The sequence below is a fragment of the Pseudonaja textilis genome, chromosome 5 (assembly GCF_049901715.1).
Source record: "Pseudonaja textilis isolate UNSWEBS1 chromosome 5, rPseTex1.2, whole genome shotgun sequence".
NCBI classification, from domain to species: domain Eukaryota; kingdom Metazoa; phylum Chordata; class Lepidosauria; order Squamata; family Elapidae; genus Pseudonaja; species Pseudonaja textilis.
The window spans coordinates 30,358,284-30,379,001 of NC_141994.1; the positions used below are offsets into that span (position 1 = coordinate 30,358,284).

Sequence of the window (20,718 nt, forward strand, 5' to 3'; positions counted from 1 at the left end):
TTCAGACACAATGTGATAGATATTTATTTGTTTGTTTGTTTATTTATTTTGTCAAACAATTATTAGATAACAGGTATAAGTATAAACATGGTTATAAATACATAAAATGTATACGAATAAGAAAAAAAGAAATTTTGTCGATGAGCACCACAGTCATCCCAAAGGGTAGATACAAAAACCCACTTCATAGGCTCTAAATGTGAGCAAAAAGAGTTCAATGACAGCTCTGCTGTCATCTTGTGACTATCCACATTATCACAGTCCAGAGGTGGCTAACTCCTGAATTTAACTCTTTTTGTAATTTTTAAATAGGCAGGATCTTCCTTCTCTGCACAGTTACTTCTTCCCCATCTGTCTCAGTGTCATCCAGTTGTACTCTGTTTTTCTGTTTACTTTCTCCTCCTCCTCTTTCTTCTTTTTATTTTTTTGGGGTGGTGGTGGAGGTGGAATAAAGTTTAGAAAATTCTTTCAAATATTCTTTCAGATATATGTATGGATTATACCAGATTCAGCAGGTTGGTATTCAGCAGGTTCTGATGAGTTCTTGAGAACCAGTAGCGGAAATTTTGAGTAGTTCGGAGAACTGGCAAATACTACCTCTGACTGGCCCCATCCCCATTCTACCTCCCAAGTCCCAGCTGATTGTCTGGATCTTCTTTTGTTGCCCTGCACATGAGAACGGAGCTGGAAAGCAGGCTAGTAGGGTGGGGATAGAATTGAGATTTTACAGTGTCCTTCCCCTGCCAGGCCCACCAAGCCACGCCCACAGAACCAGTAGTAAAAAAATTTGAATCCCACCACTGGATTAAACATTAAAAATTATACACACAATTTTTAAAAAGACTAAAATCTCACGACAGGTTTCAGCTGTAATGGGAAATCTTAGATGGAGAAGACTGGGAAACTGGGCATTATACAGGATTTTTTTCTGCGTTTATCACTACTTATTGTGAAATTGTCCTAAATTCAGAGCTACCTTTTTGGGGGGTAAATATACCAATTAATGGAGAATGAAATAATAAACTGCATCTTCATCATTTTAAAAGGGTCTTCTGAATATATGATAGGTTGCTGTCTTTGTCATGTCTTCCTGTTGGGTTTTTTCAAACACTGCATTATTGATCATTGTGGGGGGAAATAATAAATTGCTAGACTAGACTAATCTACTCCTGCAAAAAATTTCTATATGCTTAAATTTTATGTGATATTATTTTGGTGAGTAGAACCCCCTTCCCAAAGAATAAATTATTTTTCTAGGTTATTTAATGAATTTATTTAATTATTTAATCTTATTATTTTTCTATGTTATTTTGCATATTAGTTATTGCTAATTACTTATTATACTAACCAAGTTTTAAAGTTTTGTTTAAATTAGTCATTTAATAAATGAATTTACTAAATGGACATTGTTAAAACTACTGCATATTTCAATCTTGTAAGAATACTCTTTTAAAACACATTCCACAGTCCTTAATAACATCATCTTTTCTATGAAAGTTTGGCTTTAGAATCTATTCTTTGTCATCACAATGGAATGCAGAACATATTTTTAAAATCTTTTTAATTACTTTTTTCACCTCAAAGAAAATATGAGCTTGAATATGTCACTATTTGTATGGTATGTAATTTGAATGAAAATAATTGTGAAAACCAATATATTTCATCAATGCAGTCCTCAGCTTCTCAGGAATACTGGAATTCCATTCAGCCTAATTAAATTCATTTACCCAAATCAGACTTTCCTGTCTTTAATGCCTCCCAGATATGAAGACTTTACCTCCTAGAGTTCTTTTAGCATTTGAGGAAAAACTTGTGAATTCTGATATCTACATATCTGGATCATGCTCAGGTTAAGGATGACTGAATCAGATGAATTTCGCCTTGCATGGACAATCTAGCATTTTTACCTGGTCTATCATTCTGCTATTTATTTATTTAATCAATCAATTAATATCACTACCCAACTTTCCAGTTGCAACTCCAGGTACCTAAGGTTAAAGTAGGTTTTAAAAATAATCAAAGCAAAATATACTCTATATTGTATTATAATTAGAAAGAATGAAATCAAAGTACGTATCCCAATGGGGAAGATATATATTTGAGCAATATTTTAGTTCTTGTTACATTCATTCTAATTTCAGGATGACCAATATAGTACAGCTCAGAATTTTCTATAGAAAAAAGCTGTCAAGATCTAAGGCCTGTAAGCACTTAATCTGATTTATTTTTGTAGGTGAAAATCCTTTGGCAGACGACCAAAGTAACCATGATATTAACTCAGTTGCTGGAGTACTGAAACTCTATTTCCGTGGGCTGGAGAATCCTATATTTCCTAAGGAAAGATTTAATGATCTTATTTCTTGTGTCAGTAAGTTAAATATGTTTCTTTCATGTGTTTTAAATTATAGGACAGCTTACTGCTATCATAGTTATTTATGTGCATCCATTTTAACAAGTATATTTTTGAATTTACATTCTTAATAAGAACAAAATATATTGTTTTATATACATAGCATTCAGACACTCTCCCTTATATAGATATTTAAGCTACCCTATTACATGACACACACCCCTCCCAAATACCATTTTTGGTTAATGTACTACATTTTGTTAAGGACAGAGCTTAAGCAAGGAAGCATATTTTTTTTCTTCCAGATATAGACAAAGATCCTATTTGGATAAATTAACCATCCACGAGCCTTTGGAATTCGTTCATATAATTAATATCAACAGGAAATCTTAGAACATATTGATGTGTCCATTTTGCACTCTTCTATAGTCTATATATACAGTCTTTTTTCCAAACTGGTATTCTCCAAATGTGTTGCAGTACAATTCCCATAGTTGCCCAGTGTCATATAAACCAACACATCTTGAGTTGGCCCAACATATCAGCAGTGGAAAATTCTTCTATATTTTCAGTAGCCAACCATAACTAATTTTTCTACTTGATGTTACAGGAACAGAAAATCTCTATGAGAGAGCTCTTCACATACGTAAACTTTTGCTGACATTGCCAAGATCAGTCCTTATCTTATTAAGATATCTTTTTGCCTTCCTCAATCAGTAAGTAGCTTTAACTTTCTATAAAAATACTTCAGATGTTTTAAGGAAGCTGTGTGTGAGAGAGAGAAAGAATGTGGTGGTGGTGTTGAGACCGGAGAGAGGGTGGGAGGGAGAGAAAGAATTTAATTTTAATAAAGACTGAGCTATTTTAATTGGCAGAAGAGGAATTATTTTCATGCAAAATGGAATTAGCTCTTTAAATGACAACACCATAGAAATAGTATGGAAAGCTTGAAAATTGAAGTTATGAGAATACTTGTACATTGGAACATTGTACATTTGTTGATTTTTTTTCAAAGAAAGCTTCACCAGTTTCTTTAAATGTATCTTAATGGGGGATATCAATGTTTGAAGTTCTAATTTCCATCATCCCAGAATATATTGGACACTGAATGTAAATATTGCTCTTGAAAATACAAAGTTGTATTCATGTGAAATATATAGAAATTTAAGGAGAACTTTTCCCCCCTTATCTTATTTATAAATGCAGATTCAATCAGTGTATAATATAAACAAGATTCTTGGTCAGTGGGAACATTTGGAATTTTAGATGTGGATGTTACAGGAACTTACCATAAGGATGTGATGAATCAGAATTTATCCATTGTTTCCATCATTCTGTCTAGTTCAGCATTTCTGAACCTCAGCAACATTTTGAATTCTGTGGGAATTGATCCACACATATTAAAAGTTGGCAAAGTTGCGAAGTGCTGCTCTAGAATATGGGGAAGCTCTCTTTCATTCTAGTTTTCTTTTTAATTTGGCAGGAGCCTGGTTTCAAAATAAGCATTGGACTATGTACATACATATGCATATCTTTACAATGCCAGAGGCATTGTTAGTACAGCAGATTATATTTGAGCATAGGATTTTTCTTGGTTAATTCTAGTCATCTTTTAATTAAAATATTGTTAAAATAAGATTGTATTAGGCAAGAAATTTGTCAGGCACCAAGGAACAAATTGTAGGTTTATTCTTGCACCTAAGGACTTTTGGGGAAAATCTAGGCTTTAAACAATATATAAGGTAACAATCTCAGTCCCTTAAGATGGTGAATATTTAGGTCTGGGAAATAAGTGTGAACGTTTTAAGACAAAGACTTTTTAACTCACAGAAGGCCTATGCAGTATTCCTATGCTTGGATTACCAATAACAGTCTTTGTAAACATCACAGATCCAAGTTTCAAAATAGCAGTTTAGCAAAAGGTATGTGCCCACAATGCTAATACAGAATGAGATCACAAATGTACATTTCAGCTATTGCCTTCAGCAGCTTATATCTGTCAATTTAAGTCTAATTATAGAGCACATTGGAATTCTGTCTGGTATAGACATCAATCAACATATTTGAGTATGTAGAGAGATTCATTTTAAGGCTTCATTTTAATTTTCCTCTATGAGCATACAGTATGTAGGAGGATTATGATATTTTGAAAATTATTTTGGAAAAATGCTTCAAATCTTACATGAAAAAGTCATATCCCCGTTGTTCATTAAGGCAGCCACATCTTTTTTCAGGCGATTTAAGGAAAGAGTGAACAGAGAAAAGAAAAAAAGAAGGAATTGATCATCAGAACCATAGAGATCCTATTAGAAAAGCAGTATTAGAAAAAGTGTTGCTAAATGAATATTGTTTTTAGAAAGAGTTGAATTCCAAGTGAACTAAAATAAAAATGGGAAATAGCTGATAAATAGAGTAGAATAATATGAGTTAGAAGAGGCTTTGGTGGTCTTTTAGTCCAACCCCTTGCTTAGGCAGGAAATCCTATACCATTTCAGACAAATGGTTGTCCAATCTCTTTTTAAAAACTTCCAGTGTTGGGAACATTCACAACTTCTGGAAGCAATTTGTTCCCCTGATTATTTGTTCTAACTCTCAGGAAATTTCTCCTTAGTTCTAGATTGTTTCTCTTCTTGATTAGATTCCATCCATTGCTTCTTGTCTTGCCTTCAGGTGCTTTGGAGAATAGCTTGACTCCCTCTTCTTTGTGGCAACCCATGAGATATTGGAATACTGCTATCATGTCACCCCGAGTCCTTTCATTAAACTAGATATACCCAATTCCAGCAACCATTCTTCATACGTTTTAGCCTCCAGTCTCCTAATCATCTTCGTTGCTCTTCTCTGCACTCTTTCTGGAGTCTCAACATATTTTTTACATTGTGGCAACCAAAACTGGATGCAGTATTCCAAGTGTGGTCTTACCAAGGCGTTATAAAGTGGTATTAACACTTCATGTGAACTTTATTCCATCTCTCTGTTAATGCAGCCTAAAACTGTGTTGACTTTTCTAACAGCTGCAGCACACTGCTGGCTCATATTTAAGTGATTGTCCACTTAAATATGAGCCAGCGCTAGGACTCCAAGATCCCTCTCACAATTACTATTGTTGAGCCAGGTACCACATACACTGTATCTGTGCATTTGGGTTTTCTTGCCTAAATGTAGAAACTTTTTTTACCATTTAATTTCATTTTGTTAGATAGTGCCCAATATTCAAATCTGTCAAGTTCCTTTTGTATCTTAAGCTTATCTTCTGGAGTGTGGGCTATTCATATCAGCTTAGTGTCATCTGCAAATTTGTTCCCCATCTATCCCCTCATTTAAATCATTGAAGAGTACTGGATCTAAAAGAGCCTTGGAGTACCCCATTGCATACTTTCCTCCATGTAGATGCAGTTCCATTGAGGACTACACATTGAGTGCGATTGGTCAACCAGTTATAAATCCATTTGGTGGTGATGCTATCTAACTCAGCATTTTTCTATCTTACCAAATAGTAGGTTGTAGTCTATTTTATCAAATGCCTTACTAAAGTCCAAGTAAATTATATCCACAGCATTCCTCTTGCCCACTAATTTTGTCGTATGTCAAAGAATGCAATAAAATTTGTCTGGCATGATCTGTTTTTGACAAACCCAGGTTGGTTTTGGGTTATGATTTTGTTTGCCTCTAAGTGTTCACAGATTTGTTGCTTGATTATCTTTTACAGAATCTTCCCATAAATTGATGCAAGGCTGATAGATCTATAGTTTCTTGGATCCACATATTTCCTTTTTTGAAAATGGGAACTACATCAGCTCTTTTCTAGTCCTCTGGGAGTTCCCCGGTGCTACAGGATTTTTTAAAGATATAGTTCAGTGGTTCTGAATTATATATTTAATTGAAACTGTAGAATCACTTTCGATGAAAAAGGCAGCCATATAAATATGATTAATAAATAAATCAACAAGATAAACATATGAGATGAGACAAAACAAAAGAACTGAGATGTAGAGAAATCTTTCTGTGCAACAAATGGAGTGCACTTTAGATACTTAGGTAAAAGGGGAGGTAGCCAGAAGGAAAGCAAAGGAAATGATTTACCAGACAGGTAGATGGTTGTTGTTTTTTTACATAGTGTAAAAATAAGATTCTATTTGGCTTTTAATGCGGTAAGAAAGAAAACACCACATTGCAGCTATGAAAGATGTTGGGACAAAGAATTCAGAAAAAAATGAGGATAGTTCAAAGGCAAAAGGAAATTCTCTGAATGCAGACAAATTAAAGTCCCTTACATTGACTGGGTGAAAATGGTAATGCTTTTTTAAAAAATAGCATATGTAATGAAGTGAGTCATTTTGGTTAAGGAAAAATGTAAGAGGTCCACAAGACTGAACTGTTGTTTTTTTTAATTGAAAGCTTTGTCCATTAAGATAAAGAACCAATTTTTTTTCCCTTCAGGTTAGAGAACAGCTCCTTCTTTTCCATATCTTTCTTATATAGAAATATTGTTGAGATTACAGTTCAAGTTGTTTTGGGGGGCACGGGGTGCTTGTTTGAATTACCTGAAAATTATTGATCTGTTGTAGATATATTGTCTAAGTATAATGTTATTATACTTATTATATTCATCATTATGTGCAGTGGATATAGAAAGTCCCTGCAAATCCCTGTTAATATGCCAGATTTTTTTAAAGGTTTTTCTTTATTAAACAAACAAACAAACATGGACAAAAATACATTAAACATATTGAACATGGTACAGTCTTTCTAACATCCATCTTTGTCATTACTTTGCTAAGTCCAATAATAATAATACATATTTTCATTCCATATATATTGTATATAGATATATCATTCATTATTCTCTTGACTCTTCTTCTCTAGTCAACCATAAAATGTATCCCATATTTTATAATAGTCCAAATCATCCTTATTTTTTAATTCCTTTGTTAATTTATCCATTTCTGCACACATCATAATTTTCCTAATTATTTCAAATTCATTTATTTCCTCGTATTAATCCCTAACAGAAAGAACTCTGGTCTATATTCTATTTTCATCCCACATATTTCTTCTAGCCATTTCTGTATTTTTTGCCAATATTTTTGGGCCTCTTTGAAACTCCACCACAAATGGTAATAAGTTCCTTTTTCTTTATTACATTTCCAGCATGTGGGGGAAAGTTTTGAATACATTGTTGCCAATCTTGATGGAAGTATGTGCTATCTATAAAATAATTTATATAAATTTTCCTTAAATGGTATGGCCAAAGTCATCTTTTTGTTTCTTTTCCATAATATTTGCCAATCATTTAATTTGATGCTATAACCGAAATTTTTTATCCATACCACCATCGTTTCATTTATCTTTTCTTCTTCCAATTTAAATTCCAATATGACTTGATTTTTTAACATCTTCTCATTGGTTCCTAATAGTATTTCATCTAGTTTTATCTTAGTTCTACTAATTCCCCACGCTTTTTTATCCCTTAAATATTTCGATTGGAGTTGCAAATAGGCCCACCATTCCACATCAATTCCTTGATTTTTTCAGATCCTGTCTAGATTGTAATTTCCCTTTATCATTTTAATATATCTTCATAGGTGATGATTTTTCCTTGTCTCAGTAGATGTGGATGCATCAGTGCTTCCAAAGTTGATCGCCAAATAGGTGTTTCTACATACATTTGCCTTTTTATTTTATTCCATGTACTTAAGAGAGTCTGTCTAACTTTATGTCTTTGAACATAATTATAGCCTTTTTGGTTATCCTGCCAGAGGAAGGCATGCCATCCCGACTGCAAATTGTAACCTTCTAATGTTAATATTCTTTTATTTCTATGGTTTATCCAATCTTTCAACCAGGTTAGAATTGCAGCTCTGTAATACAATTCCCAGTTGGGTAGGCCAAATCCTCCTCTTTCTGTAGCATCTTGCAGCAACTTCAATTTGACTCTTGGTTTTTTCTTTTGCCATATAAAATCTGCCATTATTTTATTCAAATTATCAAAAAAACTTTTTCCAATTTTATGGGGGCATTTTGAAAAAGAAATAATAATTTAGGTAGCACATTCATCTTTATTGCCTCTATCCTTCCCATGAAGGATAGTCTTAATTTATCCCATTTTTCCAATCTTCAGATACTCGTTTTATTAATGGGTCATAATTATCTTTTTTAGTGTTATATATCTTGCCGAAATTATAATCCCCAAGTATTTAACTTTCTCTACAATTTGGATTCCAGTTGTCGCTGCTAAAGTTTCCTTTTGTTTATCTTGTCATATTTTTAGTAATTATTTTTGTTTTCTCCCTATTAATTTTTAGCCCCGCGACTTCTCCAAATTCTTCTAAATTATTTATTAGTTTTGGTCCGAATTTTGTGGTTCTTCTAAAATAAAAAATAAATCGTCAGCGAAGGCTTATAATTTGAACTCTTCTTTTTTATTTTTAAACCTTTAATTTCTGTTCCTTTTCTAATTATTCTTGCTAACACCTCCAACGTCAAAATAAACAAAAGTGGCAATAGCAGGCATCCCTGCCTAGTTCCTTTTTGGATTTGAAATTTGTTTGTTATCCCCTCATTCACCAAAATTCTGAATATGCCAGATTTTTGAGATGTAAAAAAACAGACCAAAATAAAACACTTTAATATAATATATAAGCTGTACAATTCAATTGAAATCAAACTGGAATTTTTTAGAGAAAAAATAACTATAAAACCATCCAATAACATGCTTGAAAAATACTTATTTTCTTTTTTTTTAAACAGCCTTTCTCAGTACAGTGATGAAAATATGATGGATCCTTATAACCTGGCCATTTGTTTTGGCCCAACATTGATGCCCATTCCAGATATACAAGAACAAGTGTCATGCCAGGCTCATGTTAATGAAATCATCAAAACCATTATCATTCACCAGGAGATCATTTTCCCAGATAGCAAGGAATTAGATGGTCCAGTATATGAAAAATGTATGGCAGGTGATGACTACTGGTAAGTCCTTCAGTCTTTTACCAGACAAACTTGTCATATTATTCTGTGAACAGCTTTGAAGAATCTTGCTCTCATCTACCACAAAAAAACTATTTTGCCTGCCAGTCTAGGTAAATTATATGTAAGAATTTGCCAATAGTGCAACCAATTCTTTTTCATATAATATAAGGCTTTAAGCTGGTAGAGCAGGAATCACTCATGCCAGAGAAAAAAGCATTTTGTAAACAAGGACAGATGGCAGAAATATTCAGACATATAGCAGCTACGCAGCCAGTGGTCTCAGTGCTAGTGCATCAAAAATGCAGTAGCACTAAGAGGCCTAGGCAGGCGTGAGATTCTACCAGTTTGGACTGATTCTATAGAACTGGTTGTTATGATTCTGCGCAGTTCAGAGAATCAGCAAATTGTGCCCCTGGCTGGCCTCCCCCCCTCTCCGCCCACCCCTCCCCACCCAGTCAGTCCTTATCGTTCATGTGCATGTCCTGTGATCAGCTGTAGTGGGATTCCCCTTGCTTACTTACTGCTTTGCCCAGGAGGCTTCCCTGAGGCCCAGGAAGGCAAAAAATGGAGGTGGGCAGCTCCCCTCCCCTGGCCCCCTCCTTTTTTTCCTTTCTTGGCCCCAGGGGAGCAAAAACGCCCCCCCAGGAGGCTTCCCTGAGGCCCAGGAGGCCCCAAAATGGAGATCAGGGGGATGCTGTGTGCCCCCCCCCATGCTCCATTTTTCCCCTTCCTGGGCTCTTCTGGGAGCAAAAAATATGCCCCCCAGGAGGCTCCCCTGAGGCCCAGTAGGCCCAAAAAACAGGGGCGGGGTGTTGCAAAAAAAAGGCACGCCCTCCCAGTCACGTGGCCCCACCCACCTAACTACGCCCACAGAACCAGTTGTTACAAAATTTGAATCCAACCCTGGGCCTAGGATTTAAATCCTGGAACTAACATATATAAACAGCAGAATTCTGGAATGGTATAAGACAACTTATGTATGATTTTCTGACTCTCTGCAGTAAATCTGTTTTTCTAACCTTTTTTTGTCGGTATGGGAGAGAAAGTTTAGTCATCCAATCTGGTATGAAGTCTTGCCACATGGCCTCTTTTATATTGGATAAAAGGTACATGAGATTAGTCTAGAACATTATCCTTTCTTATACTAGAGATCCACATTTAGTTGAATATCATCCATAAAATGGTGGTAATTTTTTCAGGATCAAATAATAGCCAAGAAGAGAAAAAGTAGATTTTAAATCTCTTTGGCTCAGGACTCTGTTGTGGATCCGGAGGAAATTTTAGATGGGACTGGCTTAACAGGCTTGGCATAACTAAATTTAAGATGCAGTCAGTCAGTCCCTTTCTTCTTTGATATCTTGATGTCACATTGATCCTTTTGTATGGTGGCTTCCCATCAATGTGAGTTTGAAATCAAGATGCAGGCTACGATTATTTAGACCAAACTAGATGTTACATACAGATATTTGGAAATACTCCATCCGGGACACTAATATAATCATCATGACCAACTTGACAGTTTGGTGACTGATTCAATTTTATAATTTTTATGGAGACATACATACCATTGTAGATTAATTTTAGCCTAGATTCCTGGCTAACTTTATACCCATTAGTTAAGAACTAGAATTCCCTTGAAACACACACTTTCTCAAATACCAAAATATATTCATATTTTGTCAGAGGTCCGCGTGAAGCCATTTAGATTCCTTTTCTGTCTTGAATCACCTTATGCAACTTTGCCTTACTTTAAAAAGCTTCAAAATTTCCCTTCCCTTCCTTCAGAGAGAGTTGCTGGGATTACCTCTTTATGTGTACATTACAGAGTGCATTTCTTTCCCATGAAAAAAAGAGACTCTGTTTGAATTAAGGATGTGTATTCTGTACCTAGCATGATGTGTGTATGTGTGTGTGTCTTTGTATGTAGAAATCTGGAAAACTACTTAACCAATTGTTGCTAAAACCTTATATATTTGAAAAATAATACATTAATATGACCAGTTTATTGGAATTTTAAATGGTAGATCAATTCTACCATCAAATAAATTCATATGCTCCTTCTTTTCAGTGACAGCCCTTATAGTGAACATGGTACCTTAGAAGAAGTGGATCTGGATGCTGGAGCAGAAATACACACCAGTGACGATGGTATGCTGTTTTTTGCTCTTTCCCATGACATTCTGTCTTTGTGTATGCCATTCACAATGCTTTTTCGTTGTCTACAATATTACATAAATGATTTTTTATTTTATTTTTTGCACAATACTCTTACTTGTTTCTTTGCTTTTTTCTGACTAACACAGTCAGGGTGGAAATAAGTACTGTGGCAAAAACAATTTCTACTGCCATTATAACAGGCATAGTAGCATTATGTATTTTCACTTATGCCTTACTAGCTTCATGGATAAGAAGAAACTGCCAGTTCTCTGGGCACCACATTCCTTATTATGAAGATCAGCCTAGAATCAGCTGCACTTGTGCATAGAGAATTGGATATGGGCTTGTCCTGTTAAACTATGAAAATAGGGACCAGTGATAACAGTAATCGGAGCACACTGATCTGTCTGAAATTTGTTGAAGAAAAGGCAGGCAGTATTTTTTCCAACAGCAAGGACTTAAATAGTATATCGTGACATAGAGAAGAGACCAAAATGATTGGTGGTTGCATCAGTGTTAGAATAACTGGTAGATCAGGCCATGACCCACCTGATCCACCATTTTATTTGTCATGTGGCCTCCAGATGTCTTTTTTTGTTCACAAGCAAGAAATGGAGACATAGGTACTTCAAAACTGATTTTATGTGTAACATGCTATCTCCCATTCAGAGATAACATTGACTTTTTATTTATATAATATATAAAGAAGTATTTTATTTTATAAATGTTTTTCCATTATTCCCCTTCTCGGTAATCTTTAGCTTTTTCTCAGCTACCACAGACTGAGTTGACATTTTTAGTAGATCGTCCTATTTCCTGGTTAGTTAGAGATTGTTCAAACCTGATTGAAATTAGGATTTCCCCTCCCATCCCCAATCTGTATCACTTCATACCTACTTAAGTCACATTTGTCCTTTGCTTGACACCAGTTTTATAGAGATCTTTCTGGAGCTCTTCACAATCTTCTCAATCCTCTTTTGATTTGATCACAGGAATCACACTTGGTTATCTCATTGCTCACTTTTAAGTGAATATTTTAAGTTTTAAAAACACTAATTTCCATGTCTATTTAATTTAATCTAATCTTATTTTCTCCATTGAGATAATTGGTCAGTTATTCCTATTCTACAGTACTTCAAAATGTACTACATTGATAGTCTCTTTCATCCATATATCTGAGACATTATGAAGTCTAGAAGCAAGATAGAGGGAAAGTAGTGAAAATATACTCTTATCAGCAACCCCCAGACAAGCCATCAGTTATTGTCATCATGTCTCAATCAGTTTCCTTACCAAAATTAGACTCATGGCTAACAGGCCACATGTATTTTTGCAAAAAATAAGATGCGGAATTTATCTAGCTTATGAACATTTTTGCTGCAATAATACAACCCCGTTCTTTAAAGCCAATGTTTTAGGAATCCATAGGATCTACAAACATGAATACTAGGATTCTGTATTGCTGAAAGGGTAGGTATATAATGGAGTACCTGCTACATATACAAATTGTCTCCTGTTACAGTTACCTCCGTTTATTCTGTTTATACTATACAATTAAAGTAGAAACTGTGCCTAATAAAATTAATAAGAGCTTTAATTTGACCAAATAACATTTTTATATTTTTCTTTCAAAATAATTGTAATAACCAAATAAAAACAAATACATACAGTATTTGAGAAGAGGCACAGTTAAATTCTCTTCATAATAGCATACTTTATTCAGCATAGTACTCCTTGGCTTTGGATCTTCATAACAATATTGAGATGTCAAGCAGACGGGTAGCAAGGGCAAACGTTTAACCAGGAGCAGCACATGGAGATACATTTAATTTTTTTGTCCTATCCTGGTAGCTTGTTGTTAGCCCTGGAAGCCCTGTTTCTATTCATGCATTTCTGTAACACAGCTAATTTTGAGGAACTGTTTTACAATCTTTTTAAAGAAAATATTATCTTTAAATAGCACAATTGATCCCAAAAAATTTGCAATCCCATCTTTTGAACATTGGAAATTTGTGGAATGGAATAGAAAGTTGTTGCATATTGAGTACTGGTTTGCAATTGTATGCCATGCAGCTTTCTTTTACTCTGAAGCACAAGGCACACACAAATGGAATAATTTTCAAAAAGAAAATCAGAAGGAATTTCCTAAGGAAATTCCACGTAGATAAATAATTCTCCAAGTAGAATTTGCACAGAAAATGTCACAAAAGAATTTGCACTTATCATACTATTGTGTTATATGTGTTGGATCAAACTGACAGATACAAATGGGGAAAGTACAAAATAGTTGAGGAAATCATTGTTTTATTGTTATTCAAAAGAGCGATATTGTATGGCATTATGATATTCTGCATCATATGAAATACTGCTGTAAATTGATGCTAGGATTATCAACACTAGTGGCATTTCTGAAATGGCTTCTCTAGAAATTCTGAGCTTAAAGTCTAAGGGCAGAATTGCAAAGCTTTAGGCAGAGAGATTTCTCATTTGGAGTATGCAGCTAAAAGGGTTTGCAAATCTGGAATTATTTCTCTTACATCTAGCTTTATTATAATTACTAATATTTTTTTCTATAAAGAGGAAAAGAAACTTTCCAAGAATAATATTGTGTGAGCTTATCAAAATTTCATATCAGAAAGATTTTTTGTAAGAGCTTGATGCCATAGATCTAGAGAATGTAGGCAATTATTCTGCAACTAGCCAGATTGGAAAAACTCACAAGTTTGAACTGGAGAGTGAAGACCCATTTAAACTTATGTTTCCCTCCAACTAGTACTGAAGACATACTGATTAGGATTCAAGAAGTAATTCACATACATAGTTGAAATGTATTTGAATATAAGTAGCTCAGATTGGTAGTTGGGCTGTTGGTCTGAGCTCCGAGCTTGGCAATTTGGTTGCAACCAAATTGCCAAGCTTGGAGCTCAAACCAACAACTTCACATACAGAGTATTAGAAGTCCTGTTTGCTTGATCCTCCGTGAATCTTCCCAGACCCCTTTTTAATAGCAATTACCATGATTGCTGGCAGTGAATTTTGCTATTTTACTATGTAAAACAGTATTTCCTTCTGTCAGTTCTGAATCTGTCCTCATTTATTTTCAGCTGTTAACCTCAAGTTATAACACCGTAAGAGCAGAAGAAGACAACTGACTCTGCATATTATGCATGTTGTTTTTCTCTTTCCTTCAGTCTGAATAGCCACAGTTGGTTGATCTCTTCTGATAGGGCAGATATTCTGTTTCTCTAGTCTTCTTGATTGTGCTTTTTTGCTGTTTTCCAATTATAATGAATTCTTAAGGTACAGTGACCAGAACTATGTACAATATTTCAAGGTGGTCTTTCCATAGTTTTGTATAAGGTAATTCCATGAAAAGAAGTCCTTTAGTCCTAGCCAGATAGCTTTATTCCTCAGAGATTATTGGGTCCCAAGTATACTATTTGAATAATAATATTTTTCTTCATTCAGCTTTGCTAATTTTTATTATGTACTCATGTGCTTGCTGTTATAAGATATTTTTAAAGTCTTGTGATTTGTCTTTCACAGAATGTGATCCAATAGAAGCTATAGCCAAGTTTGACTATATTGGAAGATCTGCACGAGAACTCTCTTTTAAGAAAGGGGCCTCGCTGCTTTTATATCATCGAGCTTCTGATGATTGGTGGGAAGGAAGACATAATGGAATTGATGGCCTTGTACCCCACCAATATATAGTGGTTCAAGATATGTAAGAAACAGCTAAATTGTATTGTAATACCAGAGGTACTCTTTTCAGACCAGCATTTTCCTCTGGTGGGAGAAGATCTACACAGAGTCTAAATTCCAAAGTACAGGATAGCAGAAATCTTTACAGCTTAACTGTTGCAAATGCAACTAAGGATTACTCTCTCCCAGCCATTCTGGGAGAGAGAGATAACCTAAGATAACATTTTTCCTGTTCTGTGATTTTAATTTTAGTTTGCTATCTCTTAACATCAGCCTCCTTATAAAACTAATTTAAACTTATACATTATTTACTCAACAATTAATAAACAATTGTATTATTTTGAATATTTCAAGTCATTTACTTAGGCATCTTAAATGAAGGCTGCATCTAAAAACTTAATATTGAATTGAAAACTACTCTGGTCAGAGTGGCTGGCTTTTAATAGCCATGTATTGGTCAATATTTGATTATGCATGTAACAAATGCCTCTGAAAACAGTAACTATAACAGTGGCAACTACAGTAAACTACAATCACAGCAAAATGACACAAACACAATGATCTCATCATGCCACGATGTATCCTAATCTTTAATGCAAATATGCACATTGCAGTATTTGCATGTTAACATCACTATAAAAATTTGTTTTTGGCTCCCATTGCTTTTCCTTGTGAAACCCATGCAAAACAGTTGTTAGTGAAGAGAAAATAAATGGAAATAAGGGGATATAAAACTGGGGCTGAAATAAAACATACTTTTCTTGTTTAAAGCTATATACCCTAATATTGCAAAATAAGATTTTTTTATGTTTAGGGATGATACATTCTCAGATACACTGAGCCAAAAAGCAGATAGTGAAACCAGCAGTGGGCCAATACTTGAAGACAAATCTTCTTCCAAAGATATGAGTTCACCAACAGATTTGAATTCTGAAGTATATCTAGGAAGGTAAATATAATCAATTATTTGTCATTAAATGAATCTTTCATTTATATTGCACTTCAAAATATTAAAATTCATTTTTCTCACATGTAGTCACTAACAAACAAACAAACAAACATACATATATATGAAAACTTGAAAATTAAGGAATAATGACTAGTCATGTGTAAGTTAATATTTTAAGGGGCAACTTTCTGAGTTCAAATTCTACACAATATCATGCTGTAGCATCATTGCCAGGTGTGGGAGGGTTTTGGAAGAATTATTTACATGTTCTTTATTTTGTCTTCTGAAACTTTCTTTTCCTGTCTTGTAGGCAGCGCAAGAGATCTGAACTCCCACTTTCTGGTAGACGTCCTGGCAGGATCAGTGATGGACACTGTCCAGTTCATACACCACATGGCCTTACTAATTCCTCAATGGAATTAGTTTCCCCCAGTATAGCAAGTCACACTACTTCTCGAGCTGCCCTTCAGAACCACAGCCTCACCACAGATAGCCCAGAAAGGAGACGGAAACCTGGCCACAGCAGCCTCACCAACATTAGTAGACATGAATCTCTGAAAAAAGGTGACAGCCCTCCAATTAGAAGATCAACCTCATCTGGCCAATATCCTGTTTTCAATGACCACAAACCACTTGACCCAGAGTCAATTGCTCAGGTATGTATTGTTAACATACAAACAGTTGGGGGAGGTGAATTGCATCAAGCAATATATATCTTTTCATCATCATAAATCCCTTCAGATATGTTGGATGTGGGGAGGGGGTAAGCAGGTAGGATTTCAACTTTCTAAGAGTTGAAATCTCAGCATATCCAGAAAATGCCAGATTAGGGAAGGCTATGTTATATCATCAACATTTTGTAAATAGGTTTGAGTGGATAGTTCCTTCCTTTCAGAATCAACCATCATCCGTAAAGGAACAAGCAGTCAAGTAATTCACTGCACTCAAGTATTTGGTAGGGAACCATGAAGGCCTTGAAAAAAATCAAATGCCATTAGGTGTCTGTACCTATAAAGATCAGAATTGCAAGCCATGGTATTCCCTGGGATACTCTGAAAGTTGGTATTGGAGAAGATTCCCGAGAATACTGTGGACAGCCAAGAAAACAAGCTGATGGATCATTGAACAAATCAGAGTTCTCATTTGAGGTGCAAATGACAAGAGTCTAAAGTATCCTATTTCAGAAAAATTATGCAAAGACTCAGCTCTCTGGAAAAGGTTCTATTGCTGGGAAAGATGGAACAAAAGAGAAGAGGACAACTAGCAGCAAGAATGATGGACTCAGTTATAGTAGCAATAGGTGCACCACTTGAAAGGACAGGTTAAGGATAGATCATCATGGACAAAATCTATCTAGGTCAAGGGTTTTCAAACTTGGAAAGTTTAAGAGTGGTAGACTTCAACTCCCAGAATTCCTGAGCTAACATGACTGGAGGAGGAATTCTGGGAGTTGAAGTCTACAACTCTTAAAGCTGTCGAGTTTGAAGACCCTTGATCTAGGTGGTTGCTAAAAGTCAAAAATGATTTGATGTCGTATAATAAAAATCACTTTAGCAGCTGTTCAGCTTCTCTGAATCGTAGTTTAGCCTGAATTCCCTGTCCATATTTGTATAGCTGCGTTACTGTTTGTGAAGATCTTTCTAATTGCCATTGATTGATACAAAATAGGTCATTGGTGCCTAAATTTTATTCAAGTATTGCATAAATTTATGTAAGAAAACTCTTTTTTGCTACAAAAGTCAGCTTTTTAGTATTGTGTTTTCAATATTTTGCTCTTACAGTAAGTACAGTTCTAATCTAATTGCACATCTAATGCTTTGCAGAACATGATTGTACAATGGTATTATCTCCAATTGTTCCAATGTAGACTTTAAATTGATGCACATGCATGCATATTTGTGCCTTCTTACATGACCTATATCTCAACAATATAGCTTGAAAATGCTGTCCTTGTCCTCATACTTCGCAAGCATAAAGGAAGCTCCACTAAAGATAAAGCTCAGATAAAGGTCTTCAGATTTTTACTTTGATCAAAGCATCAGTATTGTATTTCACCCAGTCAGGAAATCCCTGGTATTGCACTTGCTGTGAGTAAACTGTGCTAAACTGTTTTCTGTTTAATTTACAAAGCCAGTTTTAAATAAAATGAAATAAATATATCCTTTTTCCTTTGTCTTCTGTGAACATTTGTCTGTTCTCTTCCCAGTTAAGCTTTTTAATTCTCTGCTTGAGGTGGACTTTCATACTTCTTTCAGTTGTCTCTCTTTTCAGAATCTTTATCACTTGATTGAATGCTAGTGTATATGCATACATGAGACACAGTAAATTATTGTATTTTGCATATGATTTGTGTGAATAATTCATGGCACACACACATTTATGCAAATGCAGGATTTATATGTGTTTGTTGCTTCATATAAAAGTAAAGAGTATTTATAAAGCTTGAATTTCCTATTTCTGTAGTAATTGTCAACATGTTTGCTTCTCCCTCTTAATAGGATATTGAAGAGACAATGAATACGGCTCTAAATGAACTTCGGGAACTGGAACGCCAGAGTTCCGCAAAACATGCTCCAGATGTTGTCCTTGATACCTTAGAACAAATGAAGAATTCTCCTACCAGCACCACCTCAACAGAATCTTTGAGTCCTCTTCACAATATCCTGTTAAGAAATGCCGAGCCTCAGATTCGCCGTAGCACTAGTTCTTCCAGTGATACTATGAGTACCTTCAAGCCGATGGTGACACCAAGAATGGGGGTGCAGCTGAAGCCACCTGCACTGAGACCAAAGCCAATAGTTCTTCCAAAAACAAACCCAGGCATAGGCCCCTCTTCTCCTTCCCAAGGCCCAGCTGACAAGTCTTGCACAATGTAAAAAACCCTCAGAACCCAAGTGTGGACTGAACTACCAAAAGAATGTATCTGTGATAGTTATCTGAATTCCAGTATAATATTAGTTTATATTTAGGAAAGGAGAGATTTGTTTTTTAAAATGTTAAAGTCCTGACCTACTTTAACATGGGTATTTAATAGGAGTTGGGTTCAATTTTTAAACTGGAAAATTCAGTGTCTACTTTTGCAATATATGCTTAACACAGTTAAAGACTCAGCCAGTGCATTTTTACAGCATGCTGAGCTTGATTAGATTGGGTTGAGGGGCGGTAGTTTAGCACATTTCACAAAACCAATCTCTTTGGTTACTTTATGATCCGGTGTATCGTAGAAAGGCAAGAAATCATGTGTTGTGTGTGCCATTTTAAAGCAAAAGGAATACACACATTTACTTGAAATCTCCACACTGCACCTTTTCTGATGAAAACACAGTCACCGTCATCACACCAACAATGTGTACTTTTGTGTAGTTTAAGACTTCACAAAGAATTATGGTTATTTGAAATGAATTTGTTAAGAAATAGGGTTTATTTTTAGTGCTGCCTGGTTCCAGATCATTTTTCAGAAGGTCTGAGGCTGTGTCTTAAGAATTACTAAGCAGCCTGTCAAAGTCAATGCAAAAAGGAGACTCACCTTGACATTGTCTTCTGTGGTAGCTATTCAGTATGCATGTGACAGCCCTAGTGCAGCTCACTGAAGGATATGAGGAATAAAATTGCTTCTAGGAAACAGCAGTTTTCTAAACCAGTGGAAGTCTGTGGTCAGAATGACAATTGCGGTCTTCCTCTGGTTGATATCCAGCAGACACCTTCTACAGGCTGACCAGGAATACTGAGCATTGTATTCTGACCCTGTTGAAGGACTCTATTGAAGAAAGTGGGTTGTTTCTACTGCTTCCACTCAGGCCTATTGCAGTGCAATAAAACTAGACATTAGCCACTGAATCTTTGATATAATTCTTTGCTATCAATTCAGCTCAAAAACTGTTTACATTCCTAAGAGCTACTTGTCTGGACAAGTTTTAATTAATAATCTGTAGCAAAACATTCCTGAACAGATGCAAATTAAATGAGTAACTTAATGTTTTGAAGCTGCTGCATCTTCAAGATTATGAAACACAGTGCATACAGATGAATTATATTGTGTTTTTTGTTAGTTTATTTAAATTGAATTATTTCTTTTTTCAACTGGAATAGCTTCTTCAGTTAAGGCAAGAGTTAATGCACAGGGCAAAACATTGTTTTCTACTGTTCTACAATCTGAATAAAATGGGTCAGAATTTTTTTTTCTAATTATGTCAGTATCTTTTTGTGAGTGAATGCTTGCATAGTGCTACATCATTAGGAACTTTTCTGTTATATGTGATCTGTCTTGACAACTCTTGCACAAACTGACACTTAAGCCATGTCCTTTCTCTGAATGTTTTATAGCTTATCTTTGCACTCTAAAAGAGACATTATTGTTTGTCATTAATTAAAAATAACACAGAATAAATAAAAAACACAGTCTAGAGAAATGTTGGGTAGGGAAGAGTCAGTTTATATCCATTGACACATGTAAAATTGAAACCAAATACTTATTTTCCCATAGCTCTTGTCACAATAGAAACTTGCATTTCTTCCAGTTGAACATTTTTCTCTTATACTATATGAAATTCCAAAATGTAGAAGACTAGCTAATATATGAAAA

General features: G+C 35.0%; 1 protein-coding gene across 1 annotated transcript in view; it reads left to right on the forward strand.

Moving 5' to 3' along the window:
• SRGAP1 (SLIT-ROBO Rho GTPase activating protein 1) overlaps positions 1–20,321 on the forward strand; it is a 102,251-nt gene extending 81,930 nt beyond the window's left edge. The window contains exons 15-22 of the mRNA XM_026700201.2: positions 2,234–2,368; positions 2,961–3,066; positions 9,101–9,325; positions 11,394–11,473; positions 15,029–15,209; positions 16,002–16,136; positions 16,447–16,792; positions 18,635–20,321. Coding sequence (XP_026555986.2) covers positions 2,234–2,368; positions 2,961–3,066; positions 9,101–9,325; positions 11,394–11,473; positions 15,029–15,209; positions 16,002–16,136; positions 16,447–16,792; positions 18,635–19,012 — 1,586 coding nt within the window. The 3' untranslated portion in view covers positions 19,013–20,321. The remainder of the gene's footprint in view (positions 1–2,233; positions 2,369–2,960; positions 3,067–9,100; positions 9,326–11,393; positions 11,474–15,028; positions 15,210–16,001; positions 16,137–16,446; positions 16,793–18,634) is intronic.
• The last annotated feature ends 397 nt before the right edge of the window (positions 20,322–20,718 follow it).